The 23,587-nt window shown below is 58.2% G+C and overlaps 1 protein-coding gene across 3 annotated transcripts in view; it reads left to right on the forward strand.

Moving 5' to 3' along the window:
- The first annotated feature begins 609 nt into the window (after positions 1-609).
- CLIP2 (CAP-Gly domain containing linker protein 2) overlaps positions 610-23,587 on the forward strand; it is a 75,001-nt gene continuing 52,023 nt past the window's right edge. For 2 of the 3 annotated variants that reach the window (XM_086692297.1, XM_086692298.1), the window contains exons 1-3: positions 610-943; positions 12,579-12,678; positions 21,217-21,406. In XM_086692297.1, coding sequence (XP_086548423.1) covers positions 21,283-21,406 — 124 coding nt within the window. In that variant the 5' untranslated portion in view covers positions 610-943; positions 12,579-12,678; positions 21,217-21,282. The remainder of the gene's footprint in view (positions 944-12,578; positions 12,679-21,216; positions 21,407-23,587) is intronic. The other variant, XM_086692299.1, reaches the window with a different exon arrangement.

Raw genomic sequence — 23,587 nt, forward strand, 5'->3', positions numbered from 1 at the left:
ACTCCTCTGATACCCCAGGAGACGGGTCTTACTCCGGGGAGGAGGGTGTAATATTCGTCTGGGTCTTGAGTATCACTTTTTCCAATAACAAGTTGGGAGTGTATCACCAAGACCCCCGTGCCTTTCCCCCCCCCCACCCCCCACCCCCCACCCCCCCACCTGCCTTGGCCTCAGGACAGCTCAGTAAGACCTGGAGTTCTCAGCTCGGCTCTACCGGCTACATCATCCCCTCCTCATCAGTTCCTGTCCAGTTCAAATGTCACCTCCTCCGTGAAGCGTTCCGGGGAAGCTCCTCCCCATCTCTCCCAGCATCTCGAGTTTGCATCTCTCCCAATGGTCTGAGACAGCCTCGTGAGCCGAGCATCAACACGATTTCGGCGTCGATAGGTGACCATCGCCGAGGCGGGTGTGGGCGCACCCCAGACGCCCCACAACTGACTGCCTCCGGCGGAGGACAAGGTATACGGCAGCGTTTTCCGCCCGCCCGCCCGCTTGCGGCGCGGCGCGGCGGCCGGAGAAACGCGAGGCCACGTGAACGCGCGCCTGACCCCCGCCGCGCCAGGCCCCGCCCTCCCGCGCCCGCCCCAGCGCCGGCCCCTTTTGTTCCCTCCCGGAGCCGGGCCGCTCGCTCCGCTCCCGCTCAGCTCGGCTCGGCTCGGCTCGGCCGCGGGGCGCGCAGGCGGCGGCCGGGGCTGCTCGATCCGCGCCTCCCGCCTTCCCGCCGCCGCCGCCGCCCGGACGCGGCTGCGGCTGCGGCCGCGGAGCGTGGCCCGGGCCCGGAGCGCGAGCGCGGAGCCCCGGCCCCGGGAGGGGCTGCGGCCGGTGGGCAGCGGCGCGCGGGGAGGGGCCGCAGCATCCTCTCCCCCCGCGGTGTCCGGGCCGGGAGCGGAGGAGGCCCGGCGCCGGGCCTCCCGCAGCGCAGCCCGCAGCCGGAGGGGCGCAGGTAGGAGCGGCCGGAGGGCCCTCGGGGGAGGGGGCTCGCCGGGCAACAAAGGAGCGAGGGATGCGGGAGGCGGCGGCGGCCCGGCCTGAGCTGCAGTGGGGCGGCCGCCCGCAGGCATTGTCGGGGCGTGGGAGAGGCCGGAGGGCCGGGGGCCGGCGGGTGGGCGTGAGCGGGAGCTGCTCCCCGTGCACCCCCAACTTCCCTGTCGCCCGCAGGCGAGGAGAGGACGCTGCTGGCGTTGGGGGGGGGGGGTGCTTCCCGGGCTGCGAGTCCCTTCGGTGAAGGCATCTCCGGCACCGTCGGCGCCCGCATCCGCAGACTGGGGTTCGGCACATCTGTTGTGGGGGCTGCCTGTCCCGGCTCTCAAGGGCAGCGCCGGGAGGCCGGACGCGCCGCAGGGCTCTCTGAGTTCCCAGGCGGTGGGGGAATGGGTGGGGGGGGGGGGCACAGCCCGGTGGGCGCGGCCATACAACCCCCTTTTCCAGACCCCGGGTCTGGGAGAACACGGAGCCCCCGCCCCGCCGGCTGGGGTCGCCCGGCCGATTCCCTTTGCAAAACTTGGTCGAAGTGCATGGTGGAGGGGGTATGGGGGAGACTGGGGCGGGGCGGCATCCCGCCAGGGGTGCCCCCCCCCCCCCCCCAGGCTGGCGCTGGTAGCTGGTGAGGCAGCAGATTTTCTGCCCTCCCCACAGGGAGGGGCCATCGCCACCGAGATGCTCTGCTGGGCCTCCAGGGCGCGCCCGTTTGGGCCCTTCAGGCGGGGCTTGGGCGGGGCGGGTGCCCACTGGGCACTGCCACGCAGGCCCTGGCCCCACCCTGGGAAGGACGGACAGAGGGGGCACCTTGGGGGGGGGAGTCACACACCCAGCAGCGCGTTCCCAACCTTGGATACCCCGCTTCTCCAATATGAGGGGGGAGATGTCCTCACCCCTGTAAGATGCCCAAGGGAGGTTAGTGGGGGTAGCAGTGGCCTAGGGCTGCTGGCAGAGGAGGAGGAGAGTGCAGGGAACACCACGTGGGGCAAGACTCCTCACCAGTTGTAATGTAAACAATGAGCCCTTCATTCATCCAGCTGCTGTCACCTGGCCCAGCACTGCCAGGACCTGGCAGGTACACAGAACAGGGGCCTCGCTGCCCCCAAAGGGCACAGCCCTGCAAGTCTTGGTGGCTTGCTTGATGAGTGCCTTGGTGGGGTAGCTGGAAATACAGAGGAGGGACGCCTGGAGGATGGGGTGGAGCAGGAAGCTTGATGGGGGCACCGTGCATAAGTTTGCTGCCAGGATGCCACACAAGAGCTTCAGGCAGGAGAAGTAGTGGGGGTAAGTGCTTGGAGTCCTAAAAGGAGGCCTCCTGGCTGATGGGAAGGAGGAACAGTAAAGGATTTAGGTGATTGGGGCATGGGGTTTGAGGGAAGGGATTGTTCTGTCTCTTCTACTTTTTAAAAAAATTTTTTTTAATGTTTATTTTTAAATGTTTTTATTTATTTTTGAGACAGAGAGAGAGCATGAGCAGGGGAGGGGCAGAGAGAGAGGGAGACACAGAATCCGAAGCAGGCTCCAGGCTCTGAGCTGTCGGCACAGAGCCTGACGGGGGGCTCGAACTCACGGACGGTGAGATCATGACCTGAGCGGAAGTCGGACGCTTAACCGACGGAGCCACCCAGGCGCCCCTAATGCTTATTTATTTTTGAGAGAGAGAGGAGAGAGAGACAGGGCACAAGCAGGGGAGGGGCAGAGAGAGAGGAAGACACAGAATCCGAAGCAGGCTCCAGGCTCTGAGCGGTCAGCACAGAGCCCGATGTGGGGCACGAACTCACGAGCCGTGAGATCATGACCTGAGCCGAAGTCGGCAGCTCAACCGACTGAGCCACCCGGGTGCCCCTGTCCCTTCTACTTTTGCACATGGAGGGGCGGGGGGGGGGTGGAGGGGGTGGCCAGGCACCTTCCTCCAGGGGCTATAAGCCCAGATTGCGCTGGCACCCGCAGTGTCTGGCCCAGGAGAGACGTTGGGGTATGTGCTCTGGTGGAGGGGGGAGGGTTGGAGTGGAGCTTCAAAGGCAGGGACCTTGCAGAGGGAACCTGGGAAGAGCCTCGGCTCACATGAGCTTTTGCACCAGCAAGCTTCTAGGTGCACCCGGCAGGCTGGGAAGGTGCTCTCTGGAATTCTGCACCCGGAGCTCAAACTCCCAAGGAGGGCGACCCACCCACAGAGGTACCAACCCCCCTGCAGTATCTGCTGCCTGATTTGGCGGTTAAGCGTTTGGATGCTGGCCCCTGACAGCCTGGGTTCAGATTCCAGCTCTGTTCCTTCCTAGCTGTGTGACCTCTGACAAGTCACTGCACCTCTCTGCCTCAGTTTCCCTGTCTATAAAGTGAGGGTGCTTACGGTATCCACCTTTTAGGGTTGTTGTGAGAACCGAACGGATGGATGCGTGTGAAGTACGTGCGCTGTGGCAGGGCGGGTGACCAGTGTTCATCGCTGCTCTACCCACATAGCTCCCGTCCACACACACGTGGCTCATCCCGTCCCCCAGCTTGTGTCCGTGCTGGGGCAGCCGTGCCTGCCTGTTGGCCGCTCACCGCGGCATCCTCCCAGAGCTGCCCCCTCCATTCTGGTCCTTGACGTGGGGGACAGTTCCCTCCTGGTGTCCCCTCCCTGGGCCCGCCACCCTGAAGGTTGACCCTGCCCTCCTGATGCCCTCTCCCCGCACCTCTGCTTCCGTGCTCAGAGGAGGGGGCCAGCGGCCTTCCTGACCCTGCTGGTTCCCTGCCGGCCTCATCTAAGCGGCGGTGACAAAATACCACGGACCAGGTGGCTTATACCCAGCAGAAATCGATTTCTCACGGTTCTGGAGTCTGGAAGTCCAAGATCAGGGTGCCAGCATGTTCCAGGGGAGGCCCTCTTCCGGGTCGCACACTTCCTGTATTTACACACGGCAGAAAGGGCTGCGGAACGGTCCGGGGTCCCTTTTATGAGGACACTGATCCTGTCCTGGAGGGCCCCTCCCTCCTGACCCTGTCACCTCCCAAGGCTTAGGTTTCAACATATGAATGTGGAGGTTGGGGGGGGGGTAGTCACAAACGTTCAGACCCTACCACCTGCCTGATGGCTCTTGAGGGGGATGGGGAACCCCAGCTTTCGGGTAGGTTTTTAAGAAAACAACACATACCGAGGGCTTACTCTGTGCCAGGAACCGTCGGCGAGCTCTCTAAATGCGTGTTTCCGTTTGTGGATATCTTCACGACGCTGCCTGCATTTTACAGATGAGGACATCGGGGCAGAGAGGTTTCCCTGTTGGCCTTTCGTGCGTCAAGCACCTACCGGGTGCCTGGGGGACACGCTACCATGTGCGTTTCACTAAAGCCTGGTTTGGGCCGTGCCTTCCTCGGACACCACCCCGGTTGCCCAAGTGCAAAGTCCAAGCACTTTCTGGCTCCCGGCCCCCCCCCTCCCCCCCCAGCTGGCTGTGCCTTGGCTTCCCGGCCAGCTCTCCCCACCCACCCACGCTGGCCTTACCCAGACGTGTCTCAACCTTAATGAGCTGGGAGCGGTGGGCGTGGCTTGGCGAACAGGGAGGGCCCTGACCCACGTCTTCGGGATTATTTTCTTACAGGGGAACAGGAAGCTTCTCCAATTAGGTTAAGTGAAAGGAGAGTTAGGAGGGAAAGGAAACTTCTGCAGCAAACAGTTGCAGGCCGCCCGGCTCCCCCGGGACCTGGGATGCTGGCAGACAGCCCCTCCTCTGGTTTTCCTCTTTTCTGGACTGCGGTTTCATTTTCTCTGCCTCTCATCTTCTCTCCTGGTAGGCTGTGTGTCTCTGGGTTGCTGATGTGACTGCCCTGAATGGGGGCTTTAGCTTGAGGCCACAGGACCAACTGTGGGCACTCCCCTCAGTCTTGGGGTGCTCGAGAGACCAACCCGGCACCGGCTTGGGCGCCCAGCTGGTGGGCGGCAGGCCACGTGATCTCTGGGGCTGGGGGTGGGGGCGGGGAAACGGTGCCGGGCACCAACTACAGTGTCAGCCGCTGGAGGATGCCCACGTGGTGTGTGCTGGGGGAGGACGGGTGAGCGGGGCATTGCTAGCCTGGAAAACTGGATCTGACGGGAGAGGCGGACCCAGAGCCAGTTAACTGCGGTCTCCACTGCGGTCTCCACCTCTAGGCAGCGGCATTTCTTGGGAGTAGCTGGAGTGGCCCAGCCTGGCCGGCGTGGGGACCGAGGGTGCCCTCCCCACCCCCAGCCCTGGCTCAGGAGCAGATGAGGCTCCTCCCTTCAGGACCTGGAGACCTGGGCCACCCCACTGCCCACCCTGTCCCAACACCCCCTTCCAGGGCTGCCAGGGTCGGTGCACAGAAACAGGAATACAAAACTCAGGATCTCAGAGGAAATGCTTGAAAACGACAATGAAGTGTGTCCCTTCTGAATAGAAAGCAGATGGGACGTCTGGGTGGCTCCGTTGGTTAAGCGGCCAACTTCAGCTCAGGTCACTATCTCACGGTCCGTGGGTTCAAGCCCCTCATCAGGCTCTGTGCTGACAGCTCGGAGCCTGGAGTTTGCTTCGGATTCTGTGTCTCCCTCTCTGTCTCTCTCTGCCCCTCCTCCACTTGTGCTCTGTCTCTCTCTCTCTTTCAAAATAATAAGCATTAAAAAAAAAAAAAAAAAGAAAGCAGAGCATGTCAGGTGGTTTTTATCAACAAGGTGTAAATACGGGCCCTTGTCCACCTAATGCTTCTGTCTTCCCTGGGCAGCTCTTGGTACATCCCTGGAATCTGCCTTTGACTCTGCCCAGGAAAACACCTGCTCTGCACACATCCCTTTTCACCCTCGTGGCCTCTTTGCCACGAGGGGGTGGACTTTCAGGCTCACAAGGAGTCCCTGTTTTTCCAGCCTGGAGTTCTCAGCCTAAAGCCCCCCACTCATGTGGTCCCTAAGTCACTTGTGGTCCCACAAGTGTGTCACCCTAAGTCAAGTGTGAAGCTGGACGCTGCCACGAGGGAGGGGGCAGCATTTGGTGCCCGGGGATGTTTTGCTGCCTTGTGTCCTCATTCTGCTCAGGCTGTTCCCTTTTCTACTGTGGACTGTTCCTTGCATAAATTCGTTGGTTCTCCGACACAGCTCACACTTCAGTTTCTGTGCCAGGGGTTGTGCCCAGTACCGGGAGCTCAGGGTGGAGGAGGGGAGACATCTGAGAGGGTCTTGTGTGTTCTTTGTGTGACTCCAGAAAGGGCTGGAGATGATTCGCAAAGGTAAACGCCCCATAACGAGATGAAAATGACCGGGGTAAAGAGCAAAGCCGGGGTGGCAAAAGTCAAACGAAGCTGGAGGGGCTGCCGTACCTTCCGTGGCAGGTAACTTGCCTCTGAGCTTTCTAGTAGCCTGATCTGAGGGCGAGGCAGGTGTTTTGAGTGGTTGTATTGTCACCTCGCTCCTGTGAGCCCTGCTGTATATACCACTAAAGCCTAAGGGTCGGGCTGCCAGCCATTGTGGTCCCGGTATGGCCCTTGGTCCAGAAGGTAGAGGGTGAGAGTGGCTGCCTTCTGATCTTCCTTTCTTTAAATTTTTTTTTTAAAGTTTATTTATTTGTCTTGAAAGAGACAGACAGCGTGAGCAGGGGAGGGACAGAGAGAGAGAGAGAGAGAGAGAGAAAATCCCAAGCAGGCTCCATACCATCAGTGCACAGCCCAATGTGAGGCTCAAACTCATGAAACCCCGAGATCATGACTTGAGACGAAACCAAGAGTCGGACACTTAACCGACTGAGCCACCTAGGCGCCCCTCTATCTTTAAATTTTTAAAAAATATTTGTTTATTTTTGAGAGAAATTGAGAGAGAGAACAAGCGAGTGTGAGTGGAGGAGGGGCAAAGAAAGATGGAGATCCAGAATCCGAAGCAGGCTCCAGGCTCTGAGCTGTCAGCACAGAGCCCAACTTGGGGCTTGAACTCACGACCCATGAGATTATGACCCGAGCCAAAGTTGGATGCTTAACCGACTGAGCTACCCAGGTGACTCTGCCTTCTGATCTTTCTAAGCCTTCTCCTGGAGGGTCCCTGTGGACCGCTGAGAGCCAGGGTTCGTGCTCACAGCCAGCCTGTTCACTGGGGTCTGCCTGGCCCCAGGGGTGCGTGAGAGCTGATGAGCTAGGAGCCACGCTGGCTCCTGCCCAAGAATCCCCATCTCCCGAGGAGGCGTGGGGGACATGATACAGGGAGTGTACCCAGTCGGCCCCAGGAGTTGGCTGAAGGATAGAAGAAGGGTAAAGGCGTCTGGCAGAATGAGCGACCGGGGGAGGGGTCTTAGGGAGCAATGAGAAACTCAAGGAAGCTGGAACGAAGGGTGCTGGTGGACAGGGTTCCCAGGAAATGAGGCCAGAGGCAGGCAAGGCCTAGGCTAGTGGGCAGAGAGACCACAGGCCATGGCCTTGGCACCCAGGGCTGGGGGGTGTCCTCCTGGCCTTGTCCTTGAAACCTCTGCCCTGTCCCCCCCAACCTGGGTGCCAGGAGGAGAGTTGGTCTTGATTCTGAGGAAGTCAAGAAAGGAAGTAAAGAAGGGTAGTTAAGAACTCAGGCTGTGTGGCCAGAGGGCCCGAGTTCGAGTTCCACGTCTACTATTGGATCAGTTGTGTCACCCTAAGCAAACGATTGACCACTCCAGGCCTCAGTTTCCCACTAGTAAAGTGGATGGAATTCGTAACAGGGCTGTTGCAGAGGTTAAATGAGGTAGTATTTATAAAGCACTTGGGCCGGCGTGTGGAGCAGAACAGATATTGTGGGTCTGTGTCTCCTTAGGCTGGAACAGCTCAGCAGAAGAGCCCATCCCACCTGGACCCCCTACACCAGGTGCACGCACACAGGCTCTGAGTCCAGCACAGTGAAGAATCAAGCTCTGTGATAGAGAGTGGTGTGGACATGGGGTCACCCTTCCAGCCCTGAGTAGGGGGGCGGTGCTCAACATAGTTGAGGTTAGTGTTGTTATGGACAGTAATAGCTGTGTGAGTTTGGGAGAGCCTCGCGGGGCAGCTGTGCCACCTGGAGCAGATACCTGCTCTGAGAACAGGTCTTGGTCTCTGCTTGATCTCCTCCAGTGATGGGGGGCTCACTGCCTGCCTCTTTGTTCATTGGACCCAAATGTGGTTAGCATCCACTCTGTGCCCGATGCTAATTGTTGGGAACCTTCTGCCCTTCCCAGAGCTCGCTCCAAGCCGGCCAGTGAGTGCGGCTGTGGTGTGTGAACAAGCTGCCATGGATGTGGAGAGGAAGAGGGTGGTGGCGGAGGGAGGGCGTTTCCACGCGTTCGTGTTTCCTTCATTCATTCGCGCTGCTCGTTAGGCGTTTTGAGCTGCTGCATGTGCTGGGCGCTGTCCTAGGTACCGAGAGCTCAGCAATGGATACGATCTGCAAAGAATCTGCCCTCTTAAAGCTGCCGTCAGCGAGATATGAGGGAGTTTGCCAGCGGATGAGAGGACCAGTGTTAGGCAGAAGGAACGGTGTTTGCAAAGGCCTGGGGATGTGGTAGGATGTGTATGGGTGTGGGTGGGCGTCTGTGGCATTCAGGCAGCTTTTGGTGGCTGGGGGTGGTGGCTGCCTTTCTGGAAGCACTAAAACACCAGGAGGGCTTCTTAGTGACTGACCTCACCCCTGGGGCCACCAGGTTCTGCCCCTCCTCCGCCAATCCCGTCCCATCACCCACCCACAGCCCTGGGTTGCCCTTTGTCCTTCAGAGGTTTAGATGGTGCCCCCGGCCCCCTGGCTGGTTCATGCGTTCTCCAGGCTGCCTCGTGGGCCCTGGATTGCATTCTGTCCCCACAGGCCCAGACCTCAGGGGGGCTCAGCCTCCTACCTGCTGGGCAAGGCTCGAGAGAGGATGCTGGGGTGCTGACTTGGCATGCCTTGTTCAGGGAGGAAGGTTGGTGTTCGGGAAGGTTGTGCAGTGAGCACGGCACCGCTGTGGGTCAGGCCCCGAGTGCTTGACGTCCATGGGGCTTGGGCCTGCCCGCAGGGAGCTTGCAGAACTGCGGGGAGCCAGATGCCCCGTGGGTCCCCATGGTTAGGCACCACCGCCCGGGGCTGTCTGATAGGCGGGAAGGACCCAGAGGGGCTGGGACCACCCCTGCTTCCTCCACTTCCGCTGCCACCCACCCCCAGCCCAGGTAATTAAAAAGAATTTTAGGGGCGCCTGGGTGGCTCAGTCGGTTAAGCGGCCGACTTCGGCTCAGGTCACGATCTCACGGTCTGGTCCGTGAGTTCGAGCCCCGCGTCGGCTCTGTGCTGACTGCTCAGAGCCTGGAGCCTGTTTCAGATTGTGTCTCCCTCTCTCTCTGACCCTCCCCCATTCATGCTCTGCCTCTGTCTCAAAATAAATAAACGTTAAAAAAAATTAAAAAAAAAAAGAATTTTAAAGCCTTTTTATTGAAATACAGTATCCATGCAGAAAAGTGTGCATGACATAAGCATACTTGTTGAAGTTTCCAAACTGAAATCCTTGTATAATGAGAGCCTGCTGGCTCCCCAGAACCCCTGCCGTTGTCCTTCCGGTTAGTACCCCTGACCCAAGGGGGACCCCTTCCCTGATTTTTTTTTTTATGTTTATGTATTTATTTTTGAGAGAGAGTGCTAGTGGGGGAGGGGCAGAGAGAGAGGGAGAGAGAGAATCCCAAGCAGGCCCCACACTGTCAGCACAGAGCCTGATGTGGGGCTCGAACCCACGATCGAGTGAGATGATGACCTGAGCAGAAATCAAGAACCATATACTTAACTGACTGAGCCACCCAGGAGCCCCCCCCTGGTTTTTGATATCATCAGTAATGATTGTCCACTGACTTCATTTTTATTTATTTGTTTGTTTATATTTATGTACGTATTTAAAGTTTCTTTATTTTGGGGTGCCCAGGTGGCTCAGTCAGTTAAGCATCTGACTTTGGCTCAGGTGATGATCTCACAGTTGGTGGATTCGAGCCCCGCATCAGGCTCTGTGCCGACAACTCGGAGCCTGGAGCCTGCTTCGGATTCTGTGTCTCCCTCTCTCTCTCTGCCCCTCCCCCACTCACACTCTGCCTCTCCCTCTCTCAAAAATAAACATTAAAAAAATTAAAAAAAAATAACACACAAGTGTATAATCACAGAGCTCAGACACGTGGTTGCATAGAGTTGTAGTTCATTCATTTGCATTGCTGTATTTTCTTCCATTGCAGGAAGAGAGCCCGCCTTAGTTACTCCTTCTCATGGGGTTGGATATTTGGGTTACTTTCAGTTTAGGAACATTAGGAACAGTCTGTCTTTGGGGCACTCATGTCCGCATTCCTTTTGGGGGCGTGCCTAGGAGTGGAGTCTCTGGGTCTCGATCAGGGTTAGTAGGTGAGATCAAACTGGTTTCCAAATCGCTTACCAGTTGACTCTCATCTCGGCAGTGGGCGAGCGGTCTGGACATTCCGCAGCCTCACCCACCCCTCATGTGTCTGCTTCGCTTTCTGCGTTCTGGTGAATATGGCGTTAGCCAGACGAGCAACAAAGGAGAATGTCTTTCCATATGTTTGCTGGTCTTTTAAATACCCTCTTTTCATGTAGTGCTCTTTGAGGTGTCTTGCTGATTTTTCCAACTTGATTTGTTGGATTCTCTCTGTATTCTGAATATGAATCATTCTTGGAATGTAGGGCTTGCAAATGTTTTCCCCTTCTGTGGCTCGTTCCTCACACAATACTGTCTCTCTGTCTCTCAGTGGTATCATTTGATGTACAGAAACTCTTATTAATCTTTTTTTTTAATTAAAAAAAATGTATTTAAGGGTGCCCAGGTGGCTCAGTCAGTTAAGCCTCCGACTTGGGCTCAGGTCATGATCTCGCGGTTTGTGAGTTCGAGCCCCGCGTCGGGCTCTGGGCTGACAGCTCAGAGCCTAGAGTCTGCTTCGGATTCTGTGTCTCCATCTTTCGCTGCCCCTCCCCTGCTCACGCTCTCTCAAAAATAAAAAACATTAAAAAAATTTGTTTTATTTTGAGACAGAGAGAGCAAGCAGGGGAGGGGCAGAGAGAGGGAGAGAGAGAATCCCAAGCAGGCTCTGTGCTGTCAGCACAGAGCCCGACGTGGGGCTTGATCCCACAGACCATGAGCTCATGACCTGAGCTGAAATCAAGAGTCAGATACTTAACTGAGCCACCAGGTGCCCCCAAAAGCTCTTAATCTGGTCCAATTTATCCGTCCTTTCCCTGTCTTCTGGTATTTTCTGTGTCCTGTTAAGAAATCTTTGCATATCTCAGTCTTTATTTATGTCTCTTAAATACTGTATTGTTTTGCCTTTCACGGTTAGACCTGCTGTCCCTCTGGGATTGGTTTTCGTGTATGACGTGAAATAAACATACTAGTCTCCCTTTGCTGCCCTGACAAATGACCACAAACACAGTGGCCCTCAAACAGCACAGATGTATTATTTTGTATTTATGGAGGCCAGAAGTCTGAAATGGATCTCTCCCGGCTAAAATCAGGATGTCAGCAGGGCCGTGTTCCTTCTAGAGGCTCGGGGAAGAATCTGTTTCTTGCCCTTCTCCAGCTCCTAGAGGCTGCCTGCATTCTTTGCCTGGTGGCCCCTTCCTCCATCTTCAAAGCTACCAATGTCACCCTGAGTTGTGGGCACGCTGCCATCCCTGTGATTCTGTCCCTCCTGCCTCCCTCTTGCACTTGTAAGGACGCTTGTGATCACATTGGGCCCGCCTGGATAATCCAGAATAATCTTCCCATCTGGAGGTTGGCTGACTAGCATCCTTAAATTCCATCCACAACCTCAGTTTCCCTTTGCCATGTGTAAGCTAACATCATTAACACATTCCAGGGATGGGGACATGAAAATCGTTGGGGGGGGGAGGGGGGCATTGTTCTATCAACCACGGGTGGGTCATGATTTGTTTTTCCCCATGTGGTTATGGGGACCCAGAACCACTTGTTGTAAAGATCATCCTTGGCTCAGGGGTATTTTTTAAGTTGCTTGTGCAGATTCTAACCCTAGGGAGGAGGCCCGGCTGGCTGGGTTAGGGAGGAGACCCCGGGTGTTGGGGTGTTTCCTGGCCTACGTGTGTTGCATGTAGTTGCAGTGAAAAGAGACTAGGTCAGGGCACTGGCCTGGGAGACAGGACGCAGGAGTGCTTTCCTGCCTGTTCTGCCTAGATCACTAGGTGACCTCAGCAGGCCCCTTCCCTCCCTCAGCCTCTGACCGCTTCTGGTCTCAGGGACCCCTCTGCCCAGCACACGTTTTCGGTCACTTGGACACTTGAATCTCACCGTCCTGTTCACTTGCTCTATGACCATCAGCCTGGGCCTCAGTTTCCCATTCTGTGAAATGGGAATAAAGGTGGGTCATAGGGCAACTTGAGTCATGTTGTTCCCAAGCCCTTCTCCTTGGGCCTGGCCGGGACCTCATCCAGCGGAGCCAGGCTGGGTCAGTGGCAGGAGGGCCCCAGCTGTCCAGTCGCTGGGGCCATGAGTGGCCCATAGTCAGGAGCAGGTTCTCGGGGCCATGGTTGTCCCCTGGTTCTGAACGTGCCAACTGTGTGTGTGTGTGTGTGTGTGTGTGTGTGTGTGTGTGTACGTGTGTGTAAGTGTGTGTATAAGGCCAGGAAGTATATTGACATTGGTGTCCCTTCCCCTCCCCAGACCCGACACAGCCCTGGTCCCCTCTGCTCTGCCGAGGACAGCATCTGAACCACCTCCAAGCTTGAGGGACGATGGCCGCGCTCCAGTGTGTGCAGCTCAGGTGAGACTGACAGGCCCGTCACTCCCAGGGCTCCGTAGTCACGCCAGGCCACGGGCAGGACAGGGAAGATGCCAGCTTACAAACTGGGATCTACAGCCCTGAGCTCAGAGGCCGAGAGGTGCGAGGATGGTGAGCACGGGAGCCCCGTCTTCTGGACGGACTTGGCCCTGCTCGTCTCGCAGCCTCAGGCGCCGGAGAAGCTGGGGTCATCTGGGGCCCCGGGGCTGTCCCCTGCTCCGCCCCGCGGGTGCCCCGCCCTCTGCGTCCATGCCGTCTTCCCAGCTTCGGCCTGCGCCTCCCGAAGCCCCGTTGGCTGGTGGAGCCTGGGTTCCGGCTCCAGCTCTGCTGTGCGGCTCGGGCGGGTCCCTTCCCCGGGCCGGTTCTGGATGGCTGCCAGGCTCCTCGTACTCTCAGGGTGACCCCGCACCCCAAGCAAGGCCCATCACCACCCTCTCCTGCATTGGTCAGCGGCCATATGCGTGCCGGGCTTGCACCGCCTGGACTGGCTCCAGCGTCCTCTGGGGTCTCGCTGACCGGGTGGGAGCGGAGGGTGGGTGTGGAGGCACAGGCACAGGCCGACGGGTGCCACGTCCCCGGCCATCCCGGGCCCGCCCGAGGGGCGGCTGGCACGGGGCTCCGGACTTTGGCTTTCACCTCTAGCTGGCAGGACTCACAGGGAGGGGGCCCGTCTCAGCCCCACCCTGCTCTGGGCTCCCTCCCACCAGGGGATTCTAGCCTCACCGCCGGTCAAATGCAGGCAGAGTGAGCCCCCCTTCCAAGCAGGACGGGACAAGCAGTGAGTGCCAGCTGGGAGTAGGCCTGTGCGGACGGCGGTCACGCCCGTCTGCTAGGTTCAGGGGTTGGGGAGGCACTGGGTTTCCAGTGCAGGCGTGAGTGCTGGGGTGCCTGCTGGGGCGGGGTTTGGGGAGCCTCGGCCTGGTAGTTGGCCCCCCTGGGGGTCACTGTCTGGTTCCTCAGGGCAGGTGTATACGGCGAGGGGAGGGACTCTTCTGTCTTGAAAAAAAATATTTTTAATTAAAAAAAAAATGGCTATGAAATATTTTAGGCACTCAAAAAACAAAAAAAAGAAAAACAGGGCACCTGGGTGGCTCAGTCGGCTGGGCGTCCGACTTCGGCTCAGGTCACGATCTCACGGTCTGTGGGTTTAAGCCCCACGTCGGGCTCTGTGCTGACAGCTCGGAGCCTGGACCCTGCTTTGGATTCTGTGTCTCCCTGTCTCCCTGCCCCTCCCCACTCATGCTCTGTCTCTCCCTCTCTTTCAAAAATAAACATAAAAGAGAAAAGGACCTGACAGAATATGATGAACGCCCATGTACGGTCTGCAGGACTCAAGAAACAAATCTTATAAATAGAAATAAAGCCCCCAGTTACCCCCGTCCCAGCCCTGTCTCCACCCCACACGCTGGCTGCTGCACGGAGCCCCGTGATGTACACCCGGCAGGTGCCTCCCGGGCCACGCCTCGCCGCCCCTGTTTGGGCTCCGCGCCCACCGGCCCCTGCTCTCCGCTCGCCAACTCTTGGTATCACCTGGCTTTTTGGCTCTTTGCCCATCTGATTGGGCGGGAAATGGGATCTCCTCGTGGCTCGGATTTGCATTTCCCTGCTGACTGGGAGGCCCGGCGGCTGTCCGGTCGGTCGCGTCCTCTCCTCGAAGGCTTCCTCGTCTTACCTGTCGGCTGTTCTTACCTGTCTGTCTGGGGTGCCCTCACGTCATCCTCCATCACGTCACGTACTGGTGGGTGCTCCCAGCTTGTGATGTTCCCTGGCCTTGGCCGTCCCCAGCGATTCTCCCAAGGGCACCATCACTCTGCCCCTTGCTGCCCCTTCCCAGGGTCCCTAGGGGACCTCACGCCAGCCCCCGCCTCCTCCCAGGTCCCTCCCAGTGGGACCCTGGGTGCTCCCTCTGCACCCACACTGTTTGCCACCAAATGCTGCTCGGCACCTCTCCCCTCTCTGTCCCCTCCAGCCCCCGCCTCTGCGTGGTTCAGGCAGCATTGTCGTGTCCCTTATGTATCCCAGCAGCCCCCGGGACAGTGGCCTCCCCTCCCTCGCTCCCCCCAGTGTCCTCATCCCCTCCCGAGCGGTCTTGCCAGTGTGCACATCTGATGTGTTGCACCCCTTGTTTGACATCCTCCGTGGACCTTCATCCATTGAGGCTGATGCCTGTGTGTGGCTGGGAGACCCCACTGTCCCTCCCAGTCTCTGGATTAACGCCCCCGCCACACACACACGCACACACTTTGGCCAGTAAATCTTCAGCTGTTTGGCTGACCTGCAGAGCATGGCCTGCTCCTTGAGGTTCCCCTGCCTGGCCCCTGGTGTGCTGGGCTCCCTATTACAGAGCTTTCCCTTTCCGCCCCCAGGGTGTTGCTGCTGCGGCCTAAGCCTTAGGGCTTGCGGTGAGTGGTCAGGGGCCACACGAAGTTCATCTGTGGGTGCCACATTGCCCGGCACTCAGATCACAGGGTCAGGAGAGGAGGGGGGAGTGTGGGCACCCTGGCTGCTGACAGCTGAGGCAGGAGGAGGGGGAGGAGGGGGAATCACCCAGGAGAGCCACCCCTGTCATTGGGGGTGGCAGGCCTGGACCTGAAGGCTGGGCTTCGGCCAGCAGCCCGGTCTTGCCAGAGTGCCTCCCTCCAGCCAGAGGCCCCGGGTGTGAGTGGCGGCCGGGTCTCCGGAGCCGGGTTCCTGGTGCCGGCCTCTTGCACGCCCGCCCCGGGCATGGGCTTTCCACTGCCCTATTTGGCACCTTCCCCCGTTCCGTCGGGGCCGCACCCTGGGCCTCCGATTGGCGGAAAGTTCTTGGGCCTCGTCCCCACTCAGACTGCGGCCCGCCCACCCCCTTGCAGCTGAAATGGAAACCCTGAAATGCAGCCTGGGTTTGTCTTCGGTAAATGGCGACTGAGGGCGGCACAAAGGGGGCCTGTTGGTCTGAATGCCACCCTCCCTCCTCCGCCCCTCCCGCGCCCGCCTTGTCTGGGCCCTGAGTCCCTGGGGGAGGCGACGTGTGCACCCCGGGCCTCCCGAGATCTCAATAGAGAGCGGTTGTAGTGGCAGCTGCCCTTTCCCGGCGGCTCCCGTGTGCCAGGCACCGGGCGACACCTGTAGGGCGTGTTTGGACTCGCTCATCTGTGCCCCCCACGGGGCAGCGGTACCTTCACCCCGTCTTACAGGTGATGCAAGAGCCTCACACCGGGCCAAGGACCCACAGCCACGCGTGGTGGGTTGGGGTTTGGACCCACATCGCCTTAAGCCTGTTCTCTCCTGTCTCCCAGGCCTGCCCCGCCCCCCACAGTGTGGCCAGAAGCCAGTTTATCGCCAGGTCCCAGCTTTTCCCAAGAAAGCCCTTCCTTCCTCTATCCCACGAGGAGGGCTGAGTCACAAAGGGGTGATTGGCCCCAGGCTCCTCCCCTTCTTTCTGTTCACCATGTGTTCTCTCCTCCCCTCTCCCCTTCACCCCCCCCCCACCCCTGGCTCTGGAGACCCTGGGGGGCGGGGGTGGCTGCCGGCCTGTCCTCCCTGGCCGTCCCCGCGTCACCACCCAGCACTGGTGGCGGGACCAAGCGAATGCAGCCGGCTCCTCTGGTTTCCTTTGTCGGCGAGGCAGCGAGGCCACGGGTCTCACAAATGCTATCCCGGGCCCAGGGAGGCAGAGGCGGGCCAGCCCCAGGTCTGGTTCCAGCACAGCCGCTGAGCAGCAGGTATCTTTGGGTGAGTCCCTGAACTCTTCTGAGCTTCCGGCGCTCCTCCTGTGAGACGGCTCCTGGCTCATCAGGGCTTGGGAGGACTAACGAGGCCACATTCCTACGAGGCCTGGCAGGCACATTTCTGCATCCTGGAGGCTGCTGGGATCGTCAGGGTCCGGGAGGGAGGAGGGCAACTGTGGGAGCCTCCGGAAGCCTCCCCTGGGAGGAGCGTGCTGGGGATTTGCGGCCTCGGGGGCCTTTGTCCTCTGGGCAATGGCAGGTGTGCATTCACACAAGGTTTCTGGATCATGGGCTCTGTGCCAGGCCCGGTGCTGGGACTGGGGGTCCTCAGGGAAGTTGTGGCCCCGCCTGGGGTTGCCCATGGGCTCCCAGGAGGCGAGATGAAGATAAACGAGAACAGTATGATCTCTCCTTGGCTCAGTGTGCAGTCCTGAGGTCTCTGTGAGCCAAAGGTTCTGGGAGACTTCCTGGAGGAGGTGGCATTGGGCTAGGTACAGGGGAAGGGAGGCAGATGGGAGAAAAGTCAGAGCGGGGTCTGGGAGGTAGGAGAGTGTCAGGTGGGTGGTGAGGGAATGCAGGGTCATCAGTTGCAGGTGCTGGGGACACTGTCTTAATGCCTGGGCCTTGCCTCAAAGGGCGTGCTGGCCAGCGGGCAAGTCAGACGAGCCACGTAAAAAGCCACAGCATCAGACTGTCACCTGGGCTGCTCACCACAAGCCACTCAGTCCTACGTGCTGAGGAGGTGAGGGGGGCCTCCTAGGTCTGTCATCCCCGTGGGCCAGTGTCATTCATTCTTTCAGCAGTGATCTATTGACCACCTGTATTCACCGGGCACCCTTGTCAGGACTAAGGGTACCATAGTAAACAAAACAGACCCTAGTCCCTTTCCTTGATCAGTGGCAAAAAACAAAGGAGGCTGGAGATGGGGAGGACTCGGTAGGGGTTGTAATTTCAGAAGGGGACATTGGAGCAGATGCTCGAAGGACTTGAGCAACGAACATGGATATTTGAGGCAGAGGGAATCGCGTGTGCAAAGGTCCTGAGGCTGCAGTGTGCTTAGTGTGATCCAGGAGGGGCCAGAGGCCAGTGGGGCCAGCGTGAAGTGAGCGAGGGAGGACCGTAGTGCTGGAGGGAAGAGATGAGGAGGGCTTTAAAGACCCGCACACTAATGTCTATGGGGAGCCTTCGAGGATTTTGTTTTGTTATATGATTTTTAAAAGTTAAGATTTAACTTCCCATAAAAACCATTTTAAATGTATGGTTTGATGACAGATTTGCTACTTAGTACAAATATAAGTTGTACGGCCATTATAATCCATTTTTAGAACCCTTCTACCTTCCGGAAAGTTCTCTCATGCCTGTGTGCAGTCCATCCCTGTTCCCACCGCCAGGCAGCCACAGATCTGCTTCTGTGTTTATGGTTTTGAAATTCCCTATAAATAAGAATCAACATGTACTGTTTTGTGTCTGATTTCTTCCAGTTAGTGTAACATTGATGAGGGTGGTCAATATTGTTTCGTATGTCATGGTCCTTATTATCGGTGAGTAGGGTTCTCTCGTATAGATTCACTGTTTTTCACTCACCAGTTGATGGATGTTTGGGTGTTTCCCTTTCTTGGCTATTATGAATAAAGTTGCTATGAACATTGTTCCTTTTACAAATTTTTGTATGAATACATGTTTGTATTCTCTTGGGCAGTTGGGTCATGTGGTAGGTATACAGTTAACTTTCTTTTTTTAAGTTTATTTAATTTTTAAGTAATCTCTGTACCCAGCGTGGGGCTTGAACTCACAATCCCCGGATCAAGAGTCTCATGCTTTACCGACTGAGCCAGACGGGCACTCTGGGTGTTGAAATCTTGTGTTCATTTTCCATGAGGTTGTTTGCCTTCGGATGAGTGAGTGGTGAGAGTTCTTTATGTGGTCTGAATATAAGTTTTTTGTTTTTGTTTTTTAAATATGAGATCGGGGCGTCTGGGTGTCAGTCAGTTGAGCATCTAACTTTGGCTCAGGTCATGATCTCAAGGTTTGTGAGTTTGATCCCCGCATCGGGCTTTCTGCTGTCAGCACAGACCCTGCTTCAGATCCTTTGTCCCCCTCTCTCTCTGCCCCTCCCCTGTTGGATTTCCTTCTCTCTCTCTCTCTCTCTCTCAAAATGGATAAATAAACGTAAAAAAAAAAAAAAGGAAACAAATATAAGTTTCTTATTAGATGTATAATTTGTAACATTTCTCTCGGGGAGAGTTTTAGGCAGAGAAGGGGCCCAGAAGGCATGCAGAGGGGCCTCCTTCCATCTCGTCCTAATCCCAGCAGGAGGGTCCTCGGTCACACACGTGGGGCCCTGCATCAGGATTTCCTGGGTCAGAGGCCCCCCTGCTAAACTGCTGGAACAGGCCAGTTCAGCACCCGCAGGGATATCGCCGTCCCCAGAGAGCATGCTCATTCGCCCCTGCTGGCTCAGCGAGTCGCTAGGGCTCGGGCTCGGGGGTGTCGACACAGCCTAACCCAGCCGGAGAGGGATGTCTGCAGTTCCCCGGGGAGCGCGCTTCCTAGAGGGCCGGGTTCTGGGGAGCCAGGGAGTAGCCTCATACTCTAGCTGGTTGAGTGACTCCTGGGCCCCAGAATTCTGGGGGTGTCAGAGTCGTCCATCGGGGGATTGGCATGTTTGGTTTGGTCGGCTCCAGGACCAGACTAAGGCCGGCAGCCGTGTCTCCTGTTGGCTCGCCTGGGCGCGTAGGTGGGTGTCCCCACTGTGTGCCTTGTGGGGGAGCGTGCTTGTCTCTGCTGTTAGGGCTGTCAGCCCCGCGTGAGGAGCGGCTCCTTCCCACGACTGTCGCTTGTTCAGCCTGCTGACCTGAGAGCCGTTCTGAGGGCACCGTGCAGACCCCGCCCCAAGCACTGTGGGTTGGCTTCTGTATTCGTCAAAACTTTTTTTTGGTTGCAAGCGACTGTGTCCCTCAAGTAGGTTTAGGCGAAAAGAGAAAAGGATGCCCGCGCGTGAGGATTTGTCGACTGGTGTTAAGTGCAGAGCTCAAGTGACCAGCTTCAGGCTCAGCTGGATCCAGGCCCTCCAAATCTAGCAACTCGGCTCCGCTCTCTCCCTGTTGGCATCATTCCCTGGCAGGCTTCTCTGTGCAGTAGCTGGGATGGCCCTGTAGTCCCTGGCGTCCAACCCACACCCAGGCAGCCCCCAAGAAAGGAAAGAACCTTCCTAAAGGTAAAGGCAGCCAGAGTCCAGGCCCTGATGCTCTTTAGGTCGTATGATCCTTCCTTAACTAACCACAGGGGCTCTGGCCAGGCCTGGGTCATGTGTCCACTCCCCGCATGTGCGGCAGGGTCAGCCTCTAGAAGTCTTACGGATCGGGGCACCGGGGTGGCTCCGTCGGTTAAGCGTCCGGCTTCGGCTCAGGTCACGATCTCACGGTTTGTGAGTTCGCGCTCCACGTCGGGCTCTGTGCTGAGAGCTCAGAGCCTGGAGCCTGCTTCGGATTGTGTCTCCCTCCGTCTCTCTCTGCCTATCTCCGGCCCACGTTCTGTCTCTTTCTCTCAAAAATAAATAAACCTTAAAAAAAAATTAAAAAGTTTATAGAAGTGTTGCGGATCAAGAGCGGAGGAAAGGTTCTCTGAAAGGGAGGAACATTCTGGGTCCACGGACAGGTAAGGAGGTGGCTAGACGAGCATCTCCTACCGCCCCAGAGTTCAGCAACCAGAGAACGCTGATTTCCTTCTTCCCAAGGTCCCCGGGGGGGATGCTTTTGCCCAGAATCCTCTACCCGTCTGGCGGTGCTCTGTATCCTGTCTCCTGAGTGGACAGCGTGCTCCCCAGACAGAGCCCCGCAGCTCTGGGACAGGACAGGGCCTGGCCCCTGGTGAGCCCTCCACGAACATCGGATACAAGAGGGGGTGTGTGCGCAGGAAAGCGGAGGGGGCGGCCAGGGGACAGCGGGTCTGTCTTGCCCGCCTCTCCTCCAGTCCCCCCGCAGCCAGCCAGCCCCCTCTTGCCGGCATCTGGTGCCCTGAGTCGATTGCCTTGGAGACGAGGCTTTCTTGTGTCAGGACGCACCTTTGTCAAACGCTGCCGCGTCTGTGTTCCCATCCTGTCCTCTGCTTGCTTGGAAAGGCAGGGGCTGTGATGGTGGAGGGCGGGCAGAGGGCATGGTAAGTCCATCCGGGCAGGGGGCCGAGGCAGGCGTAGGCGTCTGTGTGCACGAGCCCCCACCCCTGGCGTGGAGTGGGCAGGTGCTGGGAGGGTGGGCACAGGGCCTCTGGGGTGACAGGGTGGAACCGTGATTGAATTAGGTGTCCCCCTGTCCAGCCCGCATCGGGAGAGATGTGAATCATTGGCTGGTCCTAGAGGGTCTAGGGGCCATCGAAGAGTGACACCCGCCCCCGCCCCGCCCCCAGCTGGCCTCGTGTGCCAGAATCCGTACCGGCCCGTGCTCTGTGAGCGCCACACTCAGCCGTCGGTGGCTGGGCCGACCTGTGTGGTACTGATGGAAGGCTGCAGGGGCTAATACAGCTGTTGCAACAGACCGTCCCCTCCCGTCCCCCCACCCCGCCAAGCCAGCTTGCTCCTGACTCTCGCCTCCCGGGCCCAGGAGGTGGGCAGAGAGAGCACACCCGACCTCGGGGGCCCGCGGACCAGGACACATGTCGGGCAGGCCACACTGGGCCCACGCTTGCTGCTGCTGCTCAGGGCCTCAGTGTCCCTGGCCCACTGGGTAGGGGGTGCAGGAATCCAGCTGCGTCACCATCGGCGTGCCCCGACAGGTGGTGACATTGTGACGCGATCCCTCTCGTCTGCCCGCAGGTGAATGAGGATGACGGAGAGGACGTGACCCCGCGGACCTTTATCCACACGCCGAGTGGCCCCACCATGCAGAAGCCCAGCGGCCTGAAGCCCCCCGGCCGCGGGGGGAAGCACTCGAGCCCCGTGGGCCGGACATCCACTGGGTCGGCCGCGGTGCCGGCTGCCGCGGTGGCCACCGGCTCCAAGGAAGGTGCGCGGGGCCGGAGGTGGTGGGTGAGGGGCCGGGCGTGGGGAGTGCTTCTTCTGGAAGAGCCGCTGGGCGGGGGGCTAACGGTACGTGGAAGTTCTTCTTTCTGTCCCGCTGCGATCCTTCTCATAGTCAACTAGCACCAGGCACCGATGGATGCTTTATGTGCATCGCTCCGTCTCATGCTCCCCAACTGGGAGGCGGGACGACTGCTGGCTGCCCTCGGGGACAGGGGCCCCTGGGATCCTCCTAGTGAGCCAGCCCCATCTTCCGCCCGCCTTCTTGTCTGCCACCCAGAACCACGCCCTTCAGCCTTCCCGTATCTGAACCCTCGTCTTCCTGCTGGTGGGTGGACGTGAGGGCCGGGGCCGGAGGCTGGAGGCTGGGGGCACCGGCCCCGACAGCAGATGGATAGAGGACAGCTGTCTGCTTGTGTGACGGTGCAAGTGAGGTGGTCCCGGGTGGAATATTTAGGAAATTTGATGCAGAGGTTAAATTGCCTGTAATCCCACCCCCTACCGGCCAGACTGGTCCTTCGGTTTATGTTCTCTATCTTTTCTGAATTGTCTGCCATCATGCTGCATGTGTAATTTGAAAATCTGCTTTTTTTTTTCTTTTAATGTGATCAAATGGATTTTTCCGTGCCGTTTTTAATGGCCGTAGAATATCCTGTCCATTCAACAAATACAAGTCAAAGGCCTGCTTTGTTGACACGGTCTTAGCCATCAGAGTTCTCATTCTGAGCAAAAATGGATGTGGGCCCAGCCCTCGGGGCTGCCGGTCTGGCAGGGGGGAGGCTGAGTGTCATGAGATGCTAGAACTGGGGACTGACCAGGTCTGGGAGGTCAGCCCCGAGGAGGGGGACATGTGAGCTGAAGTCTGGAGGGTGATAGTTTACTAGTTGAAAAGGGGAGGGTATTTTAGGCAGAGGGGACAGCTCGTGCAAAGGTCCAGTGGCAGAACAACCCATGGCAAGAGACTGGCATGTGGCCAGTGACAAGTGTGCTGGTGGGAGAGCGTGGGCCAGGGTGGGGACAGCTTGGGGTGGTCCGAGTCATTTCACTTCTGTCATAATGACAACGGGAAGCCATTGTTTTAAATCAAAAGGAATATGATAAAAAAAAGAAGTGGAAACGTTCTTAACCCATCCTTTGCAGTTGGGGATGATTCTTTCTTATTTTTCACTTTGATAAATGATGTCGTGATGAATGTCTTGGGGTACAAATCCTTGCTTTGATTATGCTGCGGCTGGCAGGGTAAGGCACTGTCCGTCCCATCTGATTGGAATAGAAGTTTAGGGAGACAAAAAGTAATAGCCAGAGACCAGACTAGGCAATCTGGGCCCCGGGTGGGGTCAGGGAAGGTTTGAGCTGGCAGAACCAGGGCCCCGGCAGAGGCCAACAGCCAGGGTGGGAGGGTAAGGAAGTTGCACGGTGTGGCCCATGCACAGGCCCCTGCCAGCAGGGCTTGCCCGGAACAGCCTGTTGGAGGCCCAGTCTTGCTTTCCAACGTGGCAAAGCCTTCTTTACTCATGGGAGGCATTCCTGAGCACTGCGAAGAGGCCGGAGAGAGGAAATGAAGGGGAAAGGATGTTCCAGGTAGACAGAGTGATGCAAAGGCCCTGAGGCAGGCACGGACTTGGTTTGAGGCGTGGTTAGAGAAGGAAGGGAGACAAGTCTGGGTGGAGAGGAGTCTGACGTGAGGTTGGGAGGGCGGGAGAGGCAGATTGCGGAGGGCAGGAGTTTGGGGTTTGTTTTCAGAGTGACGGGAGCTGTTGGAGGAATGGCCGGGCGCTCACATCCCTCAGCCCGCTGTGCGGAGGACAGATTGTGGGGGTTCTGAGCCGGGTGGTGAGACCGTCGAGGGAGGCATATGTGGCCGCCCGGGAGAGGATGCCTGCGCTCGCTGCCAGGGCTGGGAGAGGTCAGGGGGCTGACCACCAAGAGTGGGCCATCAGGGAAGGCTTCCCAGAGGAGGTGGAATGAGCTCAGCCTTCAGAATGGGAGGAATTGAATCACGGAGTGGAGGAGGAGGAAGGCCGGCCGGCAGTGGAGGAAGAGAATGGGCAAAGGCACTATGTGGGCTGAGCTTGGGCCAGTAGGGGGGTGAGGAGGTGGGGGTTGTGTAGCCCCCTCTCTGGAGAAGGTCACCAGCCAGGCCTCACCCTCTTGTCTACTGGAGAGA

Source organism: Puma concolor, chromosome E3 (assembly GCF_028749965.1).
Source record: "Puma concolor isolate L17-30 chromosome E3, mPumCon1.1.hap2, whole genome shotgun sequence".
Classification (NCBI taxonomy): Eukaryota; Metazoa; Chordata; class Mammalia; order Carnivora; family Felidae; genus Puma; species Puma concolor.